This window comes from Geotrypetes seraphini, chromosome 7, assembly GCF_902459505.1.
Source record: "Geotrypetes seraphini chromosome 7, aGeoSer1.1, whole genome shotgun sequence".
Lineage (NCBI taxonomy): Eukaryota > Metazoa > Chordata > Amphibia > Gymnophiona > Dermophiidae > Geotrypetes > Geotrypetes seraphini.
The window spans coordinates 122,740,931-122,764,224 of record NC_047090.1 but is presented as its reverse complement, the minus strand read 5'-3'; the positions used below and the strand labels follow the sequence as shown (position 1 = coordinate 122,764,224).

The following is a 23,294-nucleotide window of genomic DNA, read 5'->3' as shown; positions in this document are numbered from 1 at the left end:
AAAAAAGTATGGAGGCTTTTAGATGTTTATTGTAAAACTTCAGTATAATTTATTAGTATTTTGACCATTTGAGTATTTTGGGTATATTATATTATATTGCATACATGTATGTTTAATTACAAATTTAATAAAAAGTTTAAACTAAAAAAAAAAGAACCAGCATTTTCCCGAGGCAGATTACATGTTGAAATGGGCCCGTAGCAAGGAATATTTTGGATTTTAGCATTTTAAATGCCTAAGGAATCAATGAAAAGCTATGTAGAAGAAAGACTGGGAAGTTTATTCATTGTTGTGCATTTTGTGAAAGTGTTCAAGTTTTTGTGTCAGTGCATGATGGTTAAATTCATGCATACCCTTTTAAAGGACTGAACTGAGCTTTAGTTGTGCCCTGTTGAACTTCCCCAGTGGGCACAAACAAATGAGCTGAATTGCATGCAAATACAAGTTACACAGCTTATTATTAATATGCCTTAATGCAGCTCACAAGGAGCCTTGGAAAGTTAACTCTCTTGAGATAGTTAATCCATCTAGCGATACTTCTAAACATCCACTTGCTTATGATCTTTAAAAGGTCACATAGCCTTGAGTTACAACCACCACCTCATACTCACCCCCCCACCCCACCCCATCAACAACTAGAGCTTATTCTTGTCACCATCCACTCCCTCACCCTCATAAATATCCTCTCTTGTTCATTAAATCTTAGCTGCCAAATTTCAGACCATTTTTCAAGCTTTGCTAGGTCCTTCCTCAGGTTATTAACACCGTCAGGGGTGTCTACACTATTGCAGATTTTGGTATCATCCGCAAAGAGGCAAATCTTACCTGACAGCCCTTCAGCAATCCAAAAATGTTAAAAAGAACAGGCTTAAGAACCAAACCTTGAGGGACACTACTGGTAACATCCCTTTCCTCTGAACGATCTCCATTGATCACCACCCTCTGTCACCTTCCATTCAACCAGTTCCTGACCCAGTCCGTCACTTTGGGGCCCATCCTGAAGGCACTCAGTTTATTTATTAAATGCATGTGTGGAACACTGTCAAAGGCTTTGCTAAAATCTAAATATACCACATCTTGTGTTCTCCCTCTGTCCAATTCTCTGGTCACCCAGTCAAAGAAATTGATCAGATTTGTTTGACAGGACCTGCCTCTAGTGAATCCATGTCGCCTTGGTTCCTGTGATCCACTGGATTCCAGAAACGTCACTATTCTCTGTTTTAAAAGCATTTCCATTAATTTACTTACCACAGAAGTCAGATTTACCAGCCTGTAGTTTCCTACTTCTCCCTTACTTTCACTTTTATGGAGCGGGACCACATCGGCCCTTCTCCAGTCCTCTGGTACCATTCCCGACTCCAGAGAAGCATTGAAAAGGTCAGCCAATGGAGCCGCCAGAACTTCCCTAAGTTCCTTCAGTAGCCTCAGATATACACAATCCAGCCCCATCGCTTTGTCCACCTTTAGCTAGCTGCTCACGAACACAATCCTCTGAAAATTGATCAGAGTCTACCATACCTCCATCCCTATTTGTGTTTGTCTTCTGTGGTTCTCCTCCCAGCACTTCACAGAACAGAAATATTTGTTAAGCAATTCAGCCTTATCTTTATCAGCATCTACATATTTCTCCCCTTCACCTTTGAGTCTCACAATGCCACTTTTATACTTCTTCCTATCACTAATATATCTAAAAAGTCTTGTCCCCCTGTTTTACTGTGTCTGCTATTTTTTTTCTTCCATTTGTATCTTTGCTTTTTTGACTACTCAACCAGCCTCTCTTAACGTATCCAGATATTTTTGCCTGTCTTCCTTTTTCTGCAATCTTTTATAATTTATGAAAGATAACCTCTTTTTCCATATCTTCTCAGCTACTATTTTTGAGAACCAAAGTGGCCTTTTTTTCTCTTACTTTTACTTACTTTCCTTACAAAAGGGGTTGTTGCCCTTACAATAACTGTTTTCCTACGTCTTCCAGCTGTTCCCACCAGATAACAATTTCTTGATGTAATCACCCATCTGAACATAGTTAAAGTCTAGAACCTTTACTTTTGCACGAGCCGTTTCTACACCTGTTTTACTATTAAACAACACAAAGCAACAGCGATAGAGACGCACAAATTGGATGGCGAAAGTCACATTTAAAAGCTTTTATTCCAGAAATCAACGGATAACATTAAAAAGTATTTTTAATGTTATCCATTGATTTCTGGAATAGAGGCTTTTAAATGTGATTTTTGCCATCTAATTTGTGTGTCTCTATCGCTGTTGCTTGTGTTGGACCTTGGTTTGCAGTGGATTTTTGTTTTCTGTTTTTGTGTCTATTAAACAACACCTTGCGGTGACCACTGAATGCCAGATGAAACCCACTGAAACATCACTGCTGTTCTGGTTCTGGACTCTGAAAAGTGGTGGAATTGCTCCACCAGAAGTTAAACCCTAGTTGCATTTCCAAGGACGAGGGACAGCGGGAAGCACCATCCCTGCTTCCTTTTTTTAGTTCATCCTGAACACCTGTATGTAGATAAAATTAGTCTATTGTGCTGAGCTTGTGCACTGCACCATGAAATTAAATTTAATGATTTAATATGTTTGTTTCATTTTCATCAGATTGCGTGTGAGGCAGCATAATTTACAATTATTTATTATGCAAATATTAAATGGAAGCCTATAACAGGTGGTTCTCAACCCAGTGCTTGGGTCACACCCAGACAGTCTGGTTCTCAGGATATCCACAGTAAATATGTATGAGAGAGATCTGCAAACAAGGAAAAAAGTGCATGCAAAAATATCTCATAGAAATTCAATGCTGGGTGTGTTCTGGAGATAGGGTGGAGAATACCTAGCCCAAAGAAATTCAGCATGTGTAGTGTAAAAAATTTATTATATATAATTTTTTTAAATTAGAAAACAATATATATAATGAAAAGAATACAGTAGAACCTCCATAGCTGACCACCTCCTGAAATTGACCTAATACCCCCTGGTTGCTCTCTTCAACTCCAGAGCGCCACTCCCACTTCCTATCAAGCTACTGGAATCAACTGCCACCTCACATCAGATCCTTCAAAGGGATTCTGAACTTCAAAAAACAAAAACAAAACTTACCTCTTTCCATAAATCCAGTCACTTCCTTCCAACCATATGTATTCTAATGTACACTGAACTAGATCCACTCTGTTTGTTAACTGAAGATGGAAATAACCGTATGTTAACTTAAAATGACCAAATTATATGCTAAATTTGACTCTCTGTATATCTAACATTACTGTACACATGTAAATTCATAATTTGTTTTGTCTGTGCATTATGTACGTCAACCAGGTTACCTGTTCTGAGCTTGTTGGGGAGGATGGGATATAAAACTAACCAAAGAAATAATGTAACTCTTGATTTAGGGGCAGATTCTCCAAACTAAAATCTGCCTTCAACGTGCTTGCTAAACCGGTTCCAACTAATGGGGAAATAAGAAAATACCATTTTATTGGGCTAATTAATCCATTTTTCAATTAGCTTTCAAAGGCCAAATCCTCCTTCTTCAGGTCAGTACAGTATACTGCAGTTAAAGTATTCTGTCCTGACTTGAGGAACGGGGTTTAGTCCAATAAAAAGATTGCCTTATTTCCATTTCCTATTTATAAACTTTTATCAATACAGCTACAATACTATTTTATTCTAAAGCAACAACAAAAAAAACCTTTTTCTACCTTTTGTTGTTTCTGCTTTAATCATCTTCTCTTCACTCTCTTCTTTTCATATGGTATATGTCCTCTCTCTGCCCCTTCCATTCACTGTCCTCCCTCTCTCTCTCTGCGCTTTTCATCCATAGTCTGACCTCTCTCTCAACCCCTTCCATCCACTGCTCTCTCTCTCTCTCTCTCACTTTCATATGGCATCTTCCCTCGTTCTATGTCCCTTCCATAAACTGTCTATCCTGTGCCCCTTCTCTCCTTTGCACATGATTCATTTCAGCTTCACCCCCTCTCCATTTTTCTCTCTCTTCATCCCCTCCCCTATGCTCTGGCATCACTCTTCTCTTTCCTTCCTTCATTCCCAATTCTACCCCACAGTCTGGCATTTCTATCTCCTTCCCTTCTCTCCCCCTCCCTTCCATCTCTCCCTTATCCTCCATTGATCTAGTATCACCTCTCCTTCCTTTCCCTTGACCTAGCATCTCTGTCTCCTTCCTTTTCCCCATGTCCTGGCATCTCTCCCTCCCCCTCTATGGTCTGGTATCTCCTTTCTTTACTTCCTTCCTTCCTTCCTTTCACTCCCTCCCTTCCCCATTGTCTGGCATCTCTCTTTCCTCTTCTCTTCCTTCCCTGGTTTCTATTTCCTTCCCTCCCTTTCCCTAATAGGGAGCATCTCTCTCCCCCTCTCTTTGTTGTCACCCCCCCTCCGTCAGCAGTACAGACTTCACAACTCATAGGCAGGACCCAGCAGAGAGGAAGGCCTGACACTGGCAGAGCAGTAAATTGTGAATGCTGCCACTGCCAGAAGACTATCACGATGCTGGCCCTCAGCACACCCCCCTTATGGGCTGCACCTGGGGTGGATCGCTTCCCCATTCACCCACCCCTTGGTATACCACAGCTCCTGAGTCCAATATCAGGCATTATTGAGGGAGCGGCATCTTGTGGCTGACCAGCTCTTTCTGCCACTCCCCTTCCCAGAATCTAATCTTTTCACCCTCTTCCTCCAATCAGCATTATATTTTTTTCTATCCCTCCCCCACCCCTGTGTCTACCTTTAGATTTGTCAGCAGCAGCAGTGATTCACAGAGCAGCCCTGCTGACCCCGGTGCTTCTCTCCACTGTGGCCCACCCCAGTAGAAATAGGAAGTTGTCAGAGAGGGTGGGCCACAGTGGAGAGAAGCACCGGGGTCAGCAGGGCTGCTCTGTGAATCACTGCCGCTGACGACAAATCTAAAGGTAAATGTGGAGGGGAGGGGAGGGAAGAAAACAATGTTGATCGGGGGGGGGGAAGAAGGGTGAATAAATTAGATTTTATTATTTATTTACTTGGTTTTATATCCCGTCCTCCCAGGAGATCCAAGAATGGGTTACAAGTTTACATACATATTAAAGTGTATTTGTACAAGGTGATGGCAAACATGGCATGGCAGGACATTTTCCGACAGAGATGGCAAAACATAATTAACAAAGCATGGTAAAACATAGCATGACAAACATGGTATGGTAAGACATAGTATGACCGCACTGCATGACAAGCATAGTATTACAAGCGGGGCTAACGTAGCATGGCAACTATAGTATATATACAAGCATAGTATGGCAAATATAACATGGCAAACATAGTATGATAGAAATATGTGTGGCTAATCTAGTATGCTGGGAAGGAGAGCAGCAGAGAGAGCTGACCTGCAGGTAGGCTGGCAGCAAGATGCCACTCCTTCAAGAGGTGGCCTCATTATAGGGCCACCCCTGGAGGCAATGGAAATCTCATGCATATCAACTAGAGAAATCTTGAAAACCTGACTAGATTGAGGCTCTCGAGGACTGAGGTTGGACACTCTTGTGCGAAACATTAAGTGCAGTACATACCCTGAACCAAGGTTAACGTGCTCACCGTTTAAGCTGAATGATGTTGCGTCTTGGTCTCCTTCAGATAGTGGAGTTCCCCAGGGTTCTGTGCTAAATGACCTAGAAATGGGAATAACTAGTGAGGTAATTAAATCTGCTGAAGACTCAAAGGCCGAATGCACTAAAAATGGTTGCTGTGGGCCGATCCCTTGTCCAGTTTTAAAATGGCGATTGATGCTCAACTGATTCTGAATGCAAATTAGTTTTGCCATAATTCCACCCCACCGGTCTGGGGGTGCGGAGACAAAGGCAGGAGCAGGAGACATATGCGGCAGGAGTCCCGGCATAGCGACGGCAACAGGAAGTTGCATGTCAGCTGACGCCGGCACCTTTTGTTACGGCGGGGACCCGAATCCTTCACGGACCGGCAAGATTTTTTTGCGGACCAACACCGGTCCGCGGACCGGCGGTTGAAGAACTGTGCTCTAGAGCTCATATTCCCAGCCAAAAAGGAAAGGTAACGGACAGAACACAATTTTGGAGCCACCACCTTCCTTTCATCTTGTGCAGCTGCACTACTTGCACATAGCTCGCTTCAGCCCTGCAGACAGACAGATCAAGTGGAAACAAAGCAGTTTATATAATGAACAAAATGCAGATAGGTCCATAGAGACATAGCGGAATTAAAGAAAGCAAAGAATAAGCACAGAAAAAAATGTAATAGTGAGAGAAGCTGGTGGTCAAATATAGCCTATGACATCGCAACACATTAAAAACCGGGCAATGTAGAACAGACCTGGAGTTTGTATCTGCCATCCTGCTGCTCATTTTATCTCTGGGCCTTCATTTTTTCATGCTAAATTCCGACTGCTGTGATGCTGGATGCAGCAAAGTTTGCTCATTGTTCTGTTGTCCAAGAGGCTGCCATTGAATACAAACCATGCACTGTGGGGGTAATTCTATAAATGGTCACTTGGTAGAAGCCTATAGGAACACAAGTGCTTACTTTCCTTTTTAGAATACTAATGTAACAGCAAAAATACATGTCTGTAAATTATAGGTATACTGTATCTCAAAAATCAATATACTTCACTTCTATTAAATACTTCCATTCTCCTTATTTTCACCCAAAATTCATAACTTATAAGTTTATGCATAACAATAAGTTCAAGCAGATTCAAAGTTTGACCTCTGTGGCTACACTAAAACTTATTATTTCATTATAGTTCCAGTTCTGTGTAGCAAGCCTTCTCATTGGTCATATTCAGTACTCATCAGCATTTTCTATTATATAACACAGTTGGACTGTGTGGTGCAGTGGTTAGAGCTACAGCCTTGGCATTCTGAGGTTGTGGGTTCAAATCCTGCACTGCTCCTTGTGACTCTGGGCAAGTCACGTAATCCCCATTGCCCCAGGTACATTAGATAGAGTGGGAGCCCACCGGGACAGTCGGGGATAATGCTTGAGTACCTGAATAATTTGTAATCCACATAGAATTGCAGGATATACAGAATATAAAGATTATTAAAAAATAAAAAAGCAAGCTCTTATCTTAGCTCATATACTGTTTGGGGCTCCAACATGAATCCATGTTTCGCGACTAGCTGTCTCTCAAGGAGTATCCCCTTCAGAGAGGTTTTAAAAATGGAACTGAGCTGGTAGTGAATCTCTCTGAGACTCCTTGAGACAGCTAGTCGCGAAACGTGGATTCATGTCGGTGTCCCAAACAGTATAAAAGCTAAGATAAGTGCTTTGTGTTATATAATAGAAAATGCTGATGAGCATTGAATATGACCGAAGAGGTTTGCTACACAGAACTCAAACTATAATGAAATAATAAGTTTTAGCCTAGCCACTGAGGTCAAGCTTTGAATCTGCCTCAACCTATAAGTTTATGATCTTTGGTAAAAATAAGCAGAATGGAAGTATTTAATAGAAATGTAGTATATTGAATTTTGAGATATATGATGGCTTCACTTGACTATTTCAAGAAAAGCCATTAGAGGAGTGTGAGTTAGGTATAAGCACTTACATCAGCCACATAGCCGGTCTGTGTGCACCTGGGTAGATCGTGGGCAAGACACACTTTTTTTGCATGTCCCTTTTAGAATACTATAAATTGCACATATACAGTATGCAGGAAATACACATGTAATTTATAGTATTCTACAAGGGACATGCAAAAATTGTGAGTCCTGTCCACGATCCACCCAGACCACCTATGTATACGCCCATCTATAAAATATGCACTATGTAAGAGACAAGCTTCTATAAAGAATAGCACATAGGTGAAATGTTGGCATTTGCATGGGAATGTGCCATTATTCTACTGAATTACAAGCATAATTGGTGCCAGTTAGTGAATACTGGATAATCTTTTCCTCAACCAAAGATAGCTATAATGCAGGCGGATGTAATGGAAATGTTAGGGCTAGGGCTTTGGTTTCTCCTCAAGATTAAACGGTCTTTTCCTATTACCATACTTATGAAGAGTGGAAACAACAGCCATATGTATATCTTCAGTGGCTATGAGTACTTCACAAACCATTATAATGTATATGTTGTATTTATATAAGCTCTTGTGTCTTACTCAAAAGAACAGGTAAATAAATCTTGCTGAATCTAGGAAAGGCCAAAAAGTAGAGGATGCATTTACCTATGATCTGTGCTTTGTGTCTTATAACCTTCAACTTCATTCATAAAAGGAATCTGAAGGCTGCTCTCTTGATCATGAGTTCACTGGATGCAAATGCTGCATCTCAGTGTACAGTAGATGTGGCATTTTTGCTTTGGTTTGTTAAACATCACAGCTTGAACAAGCACACTGGGACTGAATAAATTTCTCCTTTTGTGAGCCTTTCACGCTGATCTAGGCACATATTTACACTCTTGTATCCATACACACACCCAGACTAGTCACATTCTTTCATGTTTATTACACTAACTTCTATTCGGCAAAGTCAGAATTATTTGTTCAGGGCAGATCACAAATACAACTTACCTAATAAAAAGAAACAGAAGGGAAAAAAAAAAAAAAAATTCCTCCAACACAGGAACAGGTCTCCAAGGTTACACCAAAACAGATACACTTTCATTTTCGTATGAAAAACCTGCCTGAAAGCCAACAGGTCAAGAATTCCATAACCTAAGGCCAGCAACAGACGACCAGTTGTGTGTTACAACCAATCACATGATGTGAACAAACATTTGAACATGCAGTCACATATGTGAAGTCTCAGAGCCAGCATTATGGGAGATCCAAACAAGGAAATGGCCAGGATTCTCATGGCCCAACCTACCTTAAGCTGAAAGAGATCCAGTTGGGCTTTTGGGTAGAGGCTGAAACCAAATCTGTGGTCAAAATTCACTGCTTGGTTTCTACTGAAACCAAAACCAGCCCATCTGAAAAGCATGCATTCCCTCCCCAGTGATTTGACAGAACCTCCCTCTCCCCCCCCCTAGCCATGACTAGACAGATCCCCCTCCTAGAAATGTCAGCTACCTCCCTGGGCCTACCTTAAACCCTGCTGGTGACTCTAGTAGCCTAACCAGGACAGGAGTGATCCCAAGTTGCTCTTGCTCCTGTCCCTGTCATCTCTGCTGTCAAAATGGCTACCAAGACCTTCACTAGTACTCTTGGCAACCATTTTGACAGCAGAGATGGCAGGGGCAGGAACAACTAGGGCTTTTAAAGTAGGTCTGTGGTTGGGAGGGCAGAGTGTGGTGATTTTGGTTGAAGGAGATTGGCTTCAACCAAAAATGCACTGGCATTTTTGTCTAAAACCAAAACATGGGCATACTGGAATTTTGAGCCAGTTTTGGGGCCAAAACTAAAAGTGAAATTCATTCAATTCTCTACTTTGGGATCATCTTCTAAATTTCTGCCCCAGATCCCAGAATGCTTAACATCAAACCTGTGAACCCACATACATAAAACATGGATGGATAAGCATTTTCTCCCTGTTATCACATACACAAATTTATCAACCTATGCAGACTCACACATGCTTGGTGATAGTTTCAAATTAGTGTGAGCCTGACATGGTGTTTTTTTTTCTGCTTCCTTTAAGTCAGAGACTTCTGATCAGCCTCAAACAAATACTGTCCCCCATCGTGGACTCCTGGCAAAAGCTTATTCCCTACCACCAGACCAGCCCACAACGGATTTTACGAGAGTGATCTCGGGTGCACCAGAAGAACAAACGGCTCCTGTCTGGCAAAGCAGGACTTCTCCAGCAGGATCCCCAAGGAACAGATGTATTCAAGCTAGTTCTTCCAACCTGCATCTTCAGGACAGTTTTGCCAAAGGTCAGCTGGGCAATCAGGATCCTCAAGTTGTGACACACGAACAGTTCAAGGCAGCCCTGAGGATGGTGGTTGACCAGGGTGACCCTCGACTTCTTCTGGAGAATTATGTGAAGATCGGTGAGGGGTCAACGGGTGTTGTCTGTATTGCTCGAGAAAAGCACTCTGGGCGTCAGGTGGCAGTGAAAATGATGGACCTTCGTAAGCAGCAGCGAAGAGAACTTCTTTTTAATGAGGTAAATTTGTAAATAGTAGGGAAGACGGGGCATCTTCACTGGGGTACATAATGTCAGCATGGTCTGGTAGCAAGAAGTGCTTCCTAATGTAATCTACTAATGTTTATACCAATTAACTTTCTGATGTCGGACTTGAGTTCAAAATAAGTCTTTACAATTAGATGTATCAGACATTACAGCTGAAAGAGGATAGAGATTAATTAGAGCAGTGGTTCCCAACCCAGTCCTGGAGGACCACCAGGCCAGTCAGGTTTTCAGGATAGCTCTAATGCAGGGGTGTCCAGCCTTTTGGCTTCCCTGGGCTGCAATGGCCGTGAAAAATGTTTCTGGGGCTGCGTAAATGCTGCAGCAAGACAGGAGGGAGCCGGCAAGATGGTAAACACCCAGGGGCAGCAGAGGAAAACACTGCATCACCCTCGACCGGAGCCGCACAAAATACTTCACGGGGTCGCAGGTTGGACACCTCTGCTCTAATGAATATGCATGGAGCAGATTTGCATGCCTGGCACCTCCATTATATGCAGATCTTTCTCATGCATATTCATTAAGGCTATCCTGAAAACCCGACTGGCCCGGTGGTCATCCAGGACAAGGTTGGGTACCACTGAATTAGAGGACTTTGTGGGACAAGTAAGCTTAAAGTGGCAGTTCACTTTTCTGATGAGGAAGAGAGCCATCGTGATTTTACTGGGATTCATAATGGAGGACTGGTAACTGGCAAACTTAAAACAGGATTGTTCTCTTTATACACTACTATTCTCTGGAATGAAGTAAATTGTAGAAAAACAAAAGATGCCAGGCTCAAATTCTGGCAGATCAAAACAGTCTTGTTCCACGGACAGGGATCTTAAGTAAACCTTTCCAATGCCTCCATTAGGAATGACTAGAAAAGTTAGGAATCTTAAGACAGCCTTCCTATTGTCTTCAGCTGAATAAAGTTAGGAATGACTAGGATAGCCTCAGGATTTCATATTTAGGGAAATTGTGAAAGGCAATGCTAACGACTGGTTCTGAGTAGGCTTTTATTTGTTTTGTACAGATGGGTGTGTCTGAAGAATAGGTGTTTTCTTGTCTTGTGTTTGAGCTTATGTGTCTGTACCATGGAACTGGAGTTGATTTTGAGCATTGAGAACGACTAGGTTTTTGTTTGGGCTTTTTTTTTTTGGGTGGGGGGGGTAATTTGGGATCTTTTGGGGGTTCTTTGATACTAAGGGCTCCTTTTACTAAGCTACGTTAGGGCATTAACACGCGGAATAGCGCACGCTACAATGCCGCGTGCACTAGATGCTAACGCCAGCATTGAACTGACGTTAGTTCTAGCCGCGTAGCGTGGGGTTAGCACGCTAATCTGCTGCGTACGCTAAAAACGCTAGCGCACCTTAGTAAAAGGAGCCCTAAGTTTTGTAGTTTTCACCTAAAGTATTTTCTTCTCCTTTTTATATATCTCTTACATGTAATTAAATATTTTCCTAGGTACTATAGTTAGATTGTGAGCCCGTTTGGGGCAGAGAGGAAAATTCAAAGTACCTAATTAGTTTTTTGGCGTTTGCTTAATTCATTTTGTTTGTAAACCACTTCAAAGCCTACGTGATGATTTAGCAGTATATAAGCTCTGCATGAAATTAAATTCCAAGAGCCTTAGGAGAGATTCTGCTGATCTGAGGGCACCTCTCTAGAGCTTTTGTGTATAGAACAGCACAACAGTGCTTTTCAACTCTCTCTTCTGCAAGAACACGTAACTGGTTGGGGTTTCAGGATTACCACAACAAATATATAATAGACACTTTTGCAATTGATGGATCCCCAGTATATGCAAATGTATCTCATGCATATTCATTGTGGTAATACTGAAAACCCGACTGGCTAAGTGTGCTTCCAGAAAAGGGTTGAGAAGTGCTGCTGTACAGTACTAATCTGGGGGTACGCAGTCTAGCGAATGACGACGTTTGTCCCTGTCCAGTCCCTGCAAGCTCTATCCCCATCACCGCCCCCGTGAACTGTGTCTGATCCCACCTGCAAAACCTCAAATAGTTATGATTTTATATTGAAATCATTATTAAAGTCTAAAAAGAAACAATATTCTGTACAACTGTCGTTTTATAAATCACAAATAATACAGAACAAGGATCAACCCCTCCACCCCCACCCCGTCTCACATCCCCTCTAAACTATCGAGAAAACTGAACAAGCCATATTACTATTGAATGCTACATAAAAAACTCATGCTAACAGAATACCTCGGTCATTCACACACAAATGCCAAATCCATGACAGCTGACCAAAAATGATAAACATTCAGAAAATTAACCCAAAATTCTAAGAAGTCACGTCTTGCATGTAGTACACATCAAAGAAATAGAAAGATCCATTTCCTCCTATATTGTGCAAAACAAAGATCACACATGGCAGGAATAGTGTTAGGAGAGTGCAGCTAGGGCAATTGCCCCCTGGCCAGAGAGAGCCCTAAGCCTGCTGGAAGCTGAAGAAGACACATCCAGATAGTGGGCTTTGTGGTCCCTTTATGTCTAACAGCAGCTCTGGCAGGAAACACATTTCAAATCTAATATCGTATTCTAATTAAAAATAGAAAATAAAATTATTTTCTTACTTTTGTCTTGTCATTTTATTCTTCAAATCATGTTGGTCTCAGGCTCTAGTTTCTGTTTTTTTATTTCTTCTCTTAACTCACTTGCCAGGGTCTCCTGACCATTTATTTAACATTTCTTCTTTCTCCATGTTCACCATCCATCTTCCATCTCTGTGTATGCATTTTTCCCCATGTTCAGGATTTCCCTTCTCTGTGTCTCCTAGACGATGACGGGACAAAAGCGCATGAGACAATCAAGCGCCAACAATACTGAGCAATCGCATGCAGGACATCAGCACGCCGGACTTAAACTTAATTTTAAAGTGCTCCAACCACATTACAGAGGAAATTGATGTTTTCCCCTAAAAAAAGGGAAAAATGCCTCTTCCCTCTATAATGGGGGGTTCCCCCCAACACCCCCACCGAACAGCAGCGCAAACAGTACTAACTTAACTGCAGGGGTTCCCTCTCCAACATCCCCCCTTGGAGCACTTTAAAATTAAGTTTAAGTCCAGTGCGCTGATGTCCTGCATGCGATTATCTGCTCTGTATTGTCGGCACTCGATTGTCCTGCGCTTTTTTGACTATGAACTCTGGCATGCCCCTCTGTGTCCCTATACCACCCCCATGCAGCTTTCTCTTTTGTGTCCCTGTCCCTATGCTTCCATCCAAGCCCATGTCCTCTCTTTTCATATATCTCCCTGTACCCAGCTTCTCCCCTCTCTTCCCTCCAGCACCAGACCCCTCCCCCACACATGGGTCCAGCACTTCTTTCCCTTCCCCCAGACCAGATCCAGCTTCCTTTCATCTACAGCTCTGGAGCCAGCAAGCACCCCCTATGTGTCCAGTAGCTCAAGCAAACCCCCTCCCCTTTGCGGGTCCAACAGCCCCCCTTTCATGGGTCTAGCAGTCCCAGAAAACCCTCCCTCATGGCTCAAAAAGCAAAAAAAAAACAACAGCACCCCAACAAAAAAACATGCTACTTCTGTACATATGGGTCGGCCCCTCCCGCCCTGCGCCCTTTAGTACCTTAAGAGCTTCAGCGACAGAAGAGAAAACTTCATAGACCTCCTCCAAGGCCTTCCTTCAGCCAAGTCCCTCCTTTCGATCTAACTTCCAATTTTCATGAAAACTGGAAGTTACATTGGAAGGAGGGACTCTGCCAAAGGAAGGCCTCGGAGGAAGCCTGTGACGTTTTCTCTTTTGTCAATGAAACTCTTAAGGTACTGAAGGATGCGAGGTGGGGAGGGAAACGTAGAGGGGCTGACCTGCAGCAATGACTTTTATTTATTTACTTATTTTTTTTTACCATGGTATTAAGGCTTTTTACCGCTCCTATGGGGCAGTATTAAGCTTTGCTCCCGCACCCACAATAAACTTGCTGCTTTTTCCCCATTCCTGCAGCATTACCATGGGTCCTCGTGTCATTCTCTAGTACGCACATCATGTAAAGGTGAGATATTTGAACTAAGTTTAGTTAGGTTCCCATAGCTGGCACTGTAGTAGAGGATATTATGAGGCTCATTTTCAAAGCACTTAGATCCATAAAGTATCAAAGGTTTCTATGGTACTTTGTGTGCCTAAGTGCTTTGAAAATGAGCCCCTATATGACATGTTAGAATTGTTATTTATGACATTGTTAACAGGTTAGCATCCTCATTCTTGTGAAAATGCCGTGGGATCTTTAAAGTAGACAGGATTTTATTTTTCATATTGTGACAGGCTGTTTGTTTTGTACTAGCTTTGAGAAAGCGCCCCTCTCTCTTCCTCCTGAGTCTCAATGTACCCCTCTCCCTCCCTCCTGAGTTCTGTGACCCTCTCTCTTCCTCCCTCCATTCTGTGCCCTAAGTATGTGCCTACCTCCAGCAGGTGTTTACCTTCTGGCCGGCTCCCTCCTCCTTCCGGCCGGCTCCCTCCTCCTTCCAGCCACAGCTCCTATGTGTGTCCCACAGCTGAACTGGAAGCATTCCTTCTGACATCAGAGGGAGCTTCCTCTGACATCAGAGGGAAGGCTTCTGGTTCAGCTGTGGGACGTGCTTAGGAGCTGCCACCTGCAGCTTTGTGCAGCGAAACGACTATGTCTGGAAAGAGGAGGGAGCCAGGCAGAAGAAGGTAAACATCCGCTGGAGGGAGGCATGTACTTGGGGCACACTACTTTCAGCACAGTCCGCTTCCTGGAAGTCTCCCATCGGGATATTAGACAGGCTCATACTTTCTATGATCTTAGTGATATACCTGTAGCAACTGGCAACACGATCAGCTACGGTTGAAACCTGTTGACGTGTACATTATGTCCTTTTGCAGGTGGTAATCATGAGAGACTATCAGCATGTCAGTGTGGTGGAAATGTATAAGAGCTACATGGTGGCAGAGGAGCTGTGGGTACTCATGGAATTCCTGGAGGGTGGAGCTCTCACAGATATATTGTCTCAAACCAGGTAGGGCTCATATGATAATTAACACAGCTAAAATCTAACAGAGCCTTCAATGAGTCAGGACTGCTCTGTGACGCCTGGTTTTAGAATGCATTTCTGCAAATCTGTGGGCACCTGTGGAGAGAAACCTGAAATTTGTTTTGTTAGTGTGTTAAAATCTCAGCATTGGGTTCGTTTCAGGTTGAATGAAGAGCAAATTGCTACGGTGTGTGAGTCGGTGCTCCAGGCGCTCTCTTACCTGCATTCCCAAGGAGTGATTCACAGGGACATCAAAAGCGACTCCATTCTTCTCACCCTTGATGGAAGGGTAGGTGTGTGCTGTGCCTCACAGTGTCTTCCTTCTAGCTGTATTTTGTTAGCTTTCTTTCCTCATTTCCTTCTGTCTTATGTCTAGACATAACTAATCTAGAGGACTTTATCTCTGAGGCCTACTGAGAGCACTTAGTTTGAGCTTTTGGAAAACTGGGTGGAGAAAGGAGTGGCTTTGCTGTACCTATGAAATATTTTTGTAATCCTTTTCCTTTGTCCCCTTCTCCCCACACCATCCTCAGCCTCAGCGCTGCTCTTATGACAGCATGAATCTTGTTCCTGGTCTCTTAAATAAATGCTGGTCAAGCTGGCCATCTGTCTTCCAGCTTCATGGGGGCCGACTCAAAATTTGGTGGCCACAGCTAGATTTCCTGCAGAGGCAATAAAAACGAACATTTCAACAGATCTATGTACTAGAGACTAATTTTTTTTTTAATTTTTTGGCAGAGTAAAATCTATTCACTTCTGTTACAGAGACATGAGAATAGCCCAAGGTCTCTCTACCTAGTGCTAATGTGAGTGAATTAGTAATTAGGAAAATTTAAAAATGGCAAAGAAAGGAGAGAGAAAAGTGAGGGAAAGTGAAGAATGATTGCTTGGTGATAAGGTAATTACAAGGGGTTGGGGGGGCTGCAGAAAGAAAGGAAGGGGGCAAAGGGAAGAGGATATTGCATAAAGGGAATGTTGTTCCTAGCAGGATTTCTGCCAGGTGCTTGTGACCTGGATTGGCTACTGTGGAAAGAGGAGACTAGAGTAGAAGGACCATTAGTCAGACCCAGTATGGCTATTCTCATATTCTCATTATTTAGCTTCAAATCCCCTTCTCTTGCCCCTTGGCCTTCTCCTCTGCCGCCAACAACAAAGAAAGAAGAGAGCCTCATTCCTCTCTCCAGCCCTGTAGTTCTCAACCCAGTCCTTGGTGTACACCTAGCCAGTCAGGGTTCCAGGACAGCCACAATGAATATGCATGAGAGAGATCTGCATGCAATAGAGGTAGTGCACGTTAGTGCTGCCCGATTCATAGCGACTCACCAATTCACTTTGGTGAATCGATTCTAATCAATTCACTTAAAAAAACAACTGGACTTACTGATTTAGTGAGTCCTTCAGTCTCCTGACAGGTGGTGAACAGGCTGCTCCTGGCCTGTCCCGCCAGGGCCTTCCCTCTGCCGTGTCACTGATGACATCACTAATGATGCGGCAGATGGAAGCCCTGGCGGGCAAGCCATGAGCAGCTTGTTCACCGCCTGTCTCTGCCCACCCACCAGCCTCTGCCACAACTGCTGCTGCTTTATGAGGCCCAAAAGTTGAGGTCTCATTGGGGGGGTGGCAATTGGGAAGTGCTGCACAGAATAGGAGGGATAGAAGGCTGCTGCACAGGGGGATGGGAGGGAGGGATAGAATAGAAAGCCACTGCACTGAGGGATGGGAGGGAGGGATATATAGATGGAATAGATAGCCACTGCACTGAGGGAGGGAGGGGATAGAAAACTGATACACAAGGGGATAGGAGGGAGGGATGGAAAACTGCTGTACAGGGGGATAGGAGGGATGGAAAACTACTGCACATGGGGATGAGAGAGAAGAATTGAAGACTTGCTGAATATGGGGTGGAGGAGGTGAAGGGAGAGATGCAACAAAGAGGTAGAAAGGGGTGAGAGGGAGAAATCTTGCACATGGTGGAGGGGAGGGAGACACCCGCATGAAGAAGAGAGAGGGAAAAATGTTGGACATAGGGTGGAGGGCTGGGAGAGATAGTGCATGGGGAGAGAGAAAGAAATGTACATGATAATGGAGGGGCAGAAGGGAGAGATGCTGCATGGAGGGGAATAGAGAGGTTTGATCCAGCGTACAAGGCAGGGAGAGAGGGAAAGAAGCAGAAATGTTGGATATGGCAGGCAGGGGAAGGGAAGGTACAGAGATGGAAGATTAATGGTGAGCACGGAGAAAAAAGAATACGTCAAATGGGCAGGAGACTCTGTTGAGGAAACTCTACAATGAGAGGGCATAGGATGAAGTTAAGAGGTGATAGACTCTGGAGTAATCTGAGGAAATATTTTTTTAAGGAAAGGGTTGTACAGAGACTGTGTCTGAATTCAAGAGGGCCTGGGATAGGCACATGGGATCTCTCCGAGAGCGAAAGAGATAATGGTTACTGTTGATGGACAGACTAGATGGGCCATTTGGCCTTTTCTGCCATCATATTTCTATGTAAACAAAAACCAGAGCCTAGGACCAACATGATTTAAATAATAAAATGACCAGACAACAAAGGAAAAAAAATGTATTTTCTGTTTTGTGATTACATTATGTCAGATTTGAAATGTGCATCTTGCCAGAACTGATGTTAGACAGCAAGCTTGAGCTAGGACCTAACAGAGAGGAAGTCTTTTTGTTTTGTTTACACCACAGCACCGGCGTGGGGTTGGAGAGGACAAAGGGGGATACGGTGAATGATGAAGCTACAAAAATAAATCCGCCATGCCGTTTGAAAAAAAAATACCCGATTGGGCAGGAAAAGTGTATCAAATCGAAAAATCAATTCAATAGACCAAATCGAATTGAATCAAAATTTGTTTTCCTTGACTGGCTTGGTGTGTTCTCAGGACTGGGTTGAGAACTCCTTCTCCAGTCCATTGGTGACACCCGAGGCCAATCTTTTTTTTTTTTTTTAACACCCCTTCCCCAATATAAAAAGGGATCAGAGGAGTACCCCTCTAGGAGCTGCACCCAGGGCGGACACCCCCTGCCCCGCTCTGCTCCTCTCCCCCCCTTTGGTACACTTCACTGCCTGAGGAAGAGGAGTTTGATCTCTAAAAGTTAGTATAAAATGTATTAAAATTAATCCAATAACAACCCCCCCCCCAAAAAAAATCTCTTTTCTACCTTTTGTTGTCTCTAGTCTCCGTTTTCCTCATCTTTTCTTCACTCTCCATTCTATCCAGCGTTCACCCTCTTTCTTTGTTCCTTCCATTTTTCTCTTTTTGTCTCCACTCCGTCCCCCATGCTCCGGCATCTCTCTCTTTTCTTCTCTTTTCCTTCCCTCCTTCCCATCCCATAGTTTGCCATCTGCTTCCCTTCCCCATGGGATATCTCTCCTCTCCTTCCTTTCCCTCCATGCTCTGGCATCTCCTTTCTTTCCTTTCCCTCCCTTCCTTCCTTCCCAATGGTCTTTCATCACAGTCTCTTTCCCTTTCCTCCCCTATGCCCTGGCACCTCTGTCCTCTCCTTCCCTTCCATCCTCATCTTTTCTTCACTCTCCATTCTATCCAGCGTCCACCTTCTTTCTTTGTTCCTTCCAGTTTTCTCTTTTTGTCTCCACTCCATCCCCCATGCTCCGGCATCTCTCTCTTTTCTTCTCTTTTCCTTCCCTCCTTCCCATCCCATAGTTTGGCATCTGCTTCCCTTCCCCATGGGATCTCTCTCCTCTCCTTCCTTTCCCTCCATGCTCTGGCATCTCCTTTCTTTCCTTTCCTTTCCCTCCCTTCCTTCCTTCCCAATGGTCTTTCATCACAGTCTCTTTCCCTTTCCTCCCCCTATGCCCTGGCACCTCTGTCCTCTCCTTCCCTTCCATCTCTCCCTCTTCCTCCATGCTCCCATCCTCCTTTCTCCCTCGTCTGGCATCTCTTTCATCTTCCCTCCCCCATGCCTTGGCATCTCTTCTTCCCCCTCCATGGCCTGGCATCTCCTTTCCTTCCCCATGGTCTGGCATCTCTCGTTCGTCTCCTCTCCCTTCCTCCCTTCTTCTCCCAATCGGATGCAGCATTTCTCTCCCCGTCCCATCCCTCCATCACCCTGCAGTCGGCAGCACAATGTTCACAATTCATTGCTCTTGCCGGCATTGAATCTTTCTCTCTTCTCGGTCCTTTCTCTCTGTCTGAAAACAGGAAGTAGGTGGGACCCATCAGAGAGGAAGGCCCAACACCGACAAGAGCAGCAAATTGTGAATGCTGTTGCTGCTGGGAAGAAGTTCTTGATGCCGGTGCCAGCCCTCAAAGGAGTCGTCAGAGCACCCCCCTAATGGACTGTGCCCAGGGCAAACCCCCCCCCCCTTTTCTTGGTACGCCACTGCTCCAGTCATAATATACTCCTCTTGCCATTCTGCAGTTGTTTCTCTTCCTTTGAAATGTGGATTCTCATTGCCATGGTCCAGGGCTGCTCTGGGGCTGGAGTTATTTGTTCCTGCCATGATCTATGATTCCTGCTCCTTTGGTTCAGCTGCTCCTGCACGGTAGAATCTGCGGTGCTCTGCAACCTGTACTCCTCAGGCTTGTCTCAGGTCATCTGCTGTTTCTATTTCTATGTAATATTTTATTTATTCATTCATGATTGTTCTAGCTCTACTGCAATCCTAGCTATTCTTCTTAGCGGGGCCTTCTCCATTTATTCGAGTAGCAGTAGAGGAAATGTGAGATTGATGCCAACACAGCCTTTGTGCCAGGGATAGAAGAAGCATGCCGGGCTGGGGTTTTGCTTTCAGGGACATTGTAACACAGGCAGTAGACCAGTCAGGGAAAAGCATTCAAATTCGAAGATGACTGGAGATACCAGAAATCTTTGATTCTAATAAGTCTTTTTCTCTTGTCTTATTCTTTTCCATCTCTTCTCTGTCTGTTATTTTTATTCTCTTGCCTGCTTGAACCTTCTCTTGATTCTCTCATTCAGGTGAAACTCTCTGATTTTGGATTTTGTGCCCAAATCAGTAAAGACATTCCAAAGAGGAAATCCCTGGTGGGAACACCATATTGGATGGCACCAGAAGTAATCATGAGGTCACCATACAGCACAGAAGTAATTTGGCTTTTTCGTTTTTTTGAAAGTTAGTGTGGTATTTTCTGATACCAAAGCTGTGGAAGGACATTTCACTACATTTACTGGGATCCAGTGCTTCACTACCTAAAGACTTCATAGAGATTTCAATACTGCAGGGCTAATTTCAGTCCCCATCACAACTAGGCACATTTTGCTCAGGCTGCAGGGCTGGCTTAACCATTAGGCAACAGTACAAAAATGCCCCAAAAGAGAAAATCAGGTACTTGAAAGACACAATAATATGAACAGGGTATGCCCAAGGGCATTACTGGCAATATGATTCCCTGACCTCCACACTTGAAACCAGCATATCAACTTAAAATTACATTTTTAAGTGAAGGAGCGTGAGTTTGAAAGCTCTTAAGAGCAGCTCTGCAGAGCCACTCTGATGCTTAAAAAAGCAGATTTGGCGGATAAAGAATTAAAAGAACAAAAGGAAGAAATAAAAGTTATAAAGCAGGACATGTCACAATTTAAAACAGAGACACAAAATACAAATAAGGAGCTAATGTTATTGAAACAGAATCAAGATATGTTGGTTAAAGATAATATACTACTCAGGAGGAAGTTGGAAGTGCAGGAGAATAATGGTCGAATAAATAATTTGAGATTTATAAATTTTCCAAAGATCCTGTCAACTTCTCCTAGAGAAATGGTGAAAAGATATTTTATGGAAATTTTGGAAATTCCTGAAAACTCCTTACCTCCTCTTACAAGAGTGTATTACCTACCTGCCAAGCCCCATCTCAAAGAAGAAGGAAAGATTGAGGAACCCCGGGAGAAGTCATTGGACATTTCGGCAATGCTGGAACAATCAGACAGAGATTTGGCTGTTCCAGCTCCTCTATTGTTGTCTGTTGCTCTGGCTCCAGACAAAGATTGGATATTAAAACTTTTCTTTAAAAATAGGTCCAAAGACTTCCTGGGGCAGCATATTCAGATTTTCCCTGATGTCTCTAGAGAGACTCAAAAAAGAAGGAAAGAATTTTTAATTTTAAAACCTGGAGTGATGCAAATAGGGGGTATTTTCTTTTTGAGATATCCATGTAAATGTGTAGTTAGATATTCGTCATTGAAGTATATATTTACAGAGCCATCTTAATTGATTAGTTTTCTCTCAATGAAATGTCTTGAAAAAGGAATAACAACGTCCATGGAAAGTTAGTTCTCTGCACTTAAGTTAGATTAGGATTTTTCTTATTTAAATAATATGAATTATATATGTTCTACTCTTAATTGTGGATCCAATAATATTGAGGACTAGTGTGAGACCAACTAGGTCAGTATTTCCTTATAGTACATATTAATTTTGGATATTTAGTTTAATATGTTGTTTGATCTCACTTTACTGTACAAGATGTATATGCTTGGAAATATTGTAAAACTTTATAAACAAATAAAAAAAAAAAAAAAAAAGCAGATTTGGCAAACAGAGAGCAGGCAATACTACTCTAACCAGCTGCACACCATCATTTAGGTGCTCCTGTGTGTTTAATAAGTGCAAATTCAGTGACAAATATGTGCCCAATAAATAGATAATTGAATGCCAGTAAAAAGCAGGGAATCAACTGTCATGTAATGCCCCAAATGCCTGAGCCCACTGACCCAAAGACAGGAAATATGAATCACAATCATTTCCCACCAAGCCCCTACTCTTTTCTTTCAAGATTGGAAGGAGGGATGCCCGTTCCCTCCTGCCAACAGGCCCGTCTTCAAAATTGCGGGCCTGCACATTAAAAAAAAAAAAAAAAAAAAAGCAGCTCTTCCTGCTTAGTTGATTGGGGCAGGGAGAGCAGCTTGATACAAGGGAGGAACGGTGCATAGCGATTGCTCTAATGAACAAGCATCAGGCACAGTTCTTCCACCCTTTTACCGGCTGTTGTGCTGAGCATGGCCAGTAAAAGAAAAATTTCTACCACCACGGTATTTTCCCCCATAGTGTTGGAGCTTTGTGCACTTGGGCCTGAGGCCCTTGAACCAAAGTCTTTCAGTTAGGAAGGCTAGTTTAGTGCAAGAGGACTAAAGGAAAGGAAATTTTCATGTAGGACTAAATTTCACCTCTCTTAGCAGCTAGCTGCACCATCTTGTATGATTGGGCTGTACCTAAGCAGAAACACTCTAGTTGGGTGGGGGGGGGGGGAGAGAGGAGAGACAAGTTCCCTGAATGATGGCTCTTCCAAATTCTGGCTGGGTTCTGGCCAGGACTTCTAATCTCTAATGTTTTAGAAAAGAATGGAGCAATGACAAGGTCGTTACTCTACAGCTATCTTCTGGCAAAACCAAATTGAGTGTGCTTATAGGCCAGAAGGCACCTGTTTACTTCTGCAAATATAAGCAGCCTCAATGTCCACGCAGCCCTCATGGAGGCTATTAAAAAGGTCAACAAATGATCAGAGAGATGAAATGCATTTGTCTCCTGCCAAGTACTGAAGCAGAAAGCTGTGGAAATCTAGCTTGTGGAGCTTCCTAGCCTTGAGTCTGCACCCTAATCCAAAAAGGAGGACAAGCATACCTCTTGATTCAGAAAAAAAAGAGGTAACACTGTGGATAGACATTGAATCCTCCAAGGAGAGATATGGGTCTGAATAGGACAGAAACTGAAGCTCTGACACTCTCCAGGCTGAACCAATTACCACCTTGAAGACTATTTTCAGGGTGAGCTCCTTGAGAGATACAGCCCTCAAGGGCTCAAAGGGAACTTTCAAAAGTACATTACATATCAGATTCAAATCCCAAGGGGAAAGAGATGGTTGAAAAAGAGACCATAGATGAGTGAACAAAAACCATGCAATGCCCCCATGAGCTGCTAGAGAAACCTCTATCACCTTGTCCCTTTAACAGAAGAGATCCACCAGCTGAACTTTGAGGGAGTTCAGCACCAAACCTAATCAAATTCTTGCCACAGAAAGCTGAGCACCTCTGGGATCTGAGTTTTGCACAAGGAGAGAGTATACTGTTGACACTATTCCTTAAAAACTTTCAAGACTTGGATATAAGCCATAAATGTGGACAACTTGTAGGCTTTGAGCAAGGTGGTGGTGACAGAGTGAGAGAATACCTGTCTTGTTA

The 23,294-nt window shown here is 43.2% G+C and overlaps 1 protein-coding gene across 4 annotated transcripts in view; it reads left to right on the top strand.

The window, feature by feature from the left end:
- Positions 1-23,294, top strand: part of PAK6 (p21 (RAC1) activated kinase 6) — a 74,452-nt gene that overhangs the window by 41,190 nt on the left and 9,968 nt on the right. For all 4 annotated transcript variants that reach the window (XM_033952334.1, XM_033952335.1, XM_033952333.1 and 1 more), the window contains 4 exons: positions 9,612-10,082; positions 14,974-15,107; positions 15,285-15,411; positions 20,079-20,204. In XM_033952334.1, the coding sequence (XP_033808225.1) occupies positions 9,612-10,082; positions 14,974-15,107; positions 15,285-15,411; positions 20,079-20,204 (858 nt within the window). The remainder of the gene's footprint in view (positions 1-9,611; positions 10,083-14,973; positions 15,108-15,284; positions 15,412-20,078; positions 20,205-23,294) is intronic.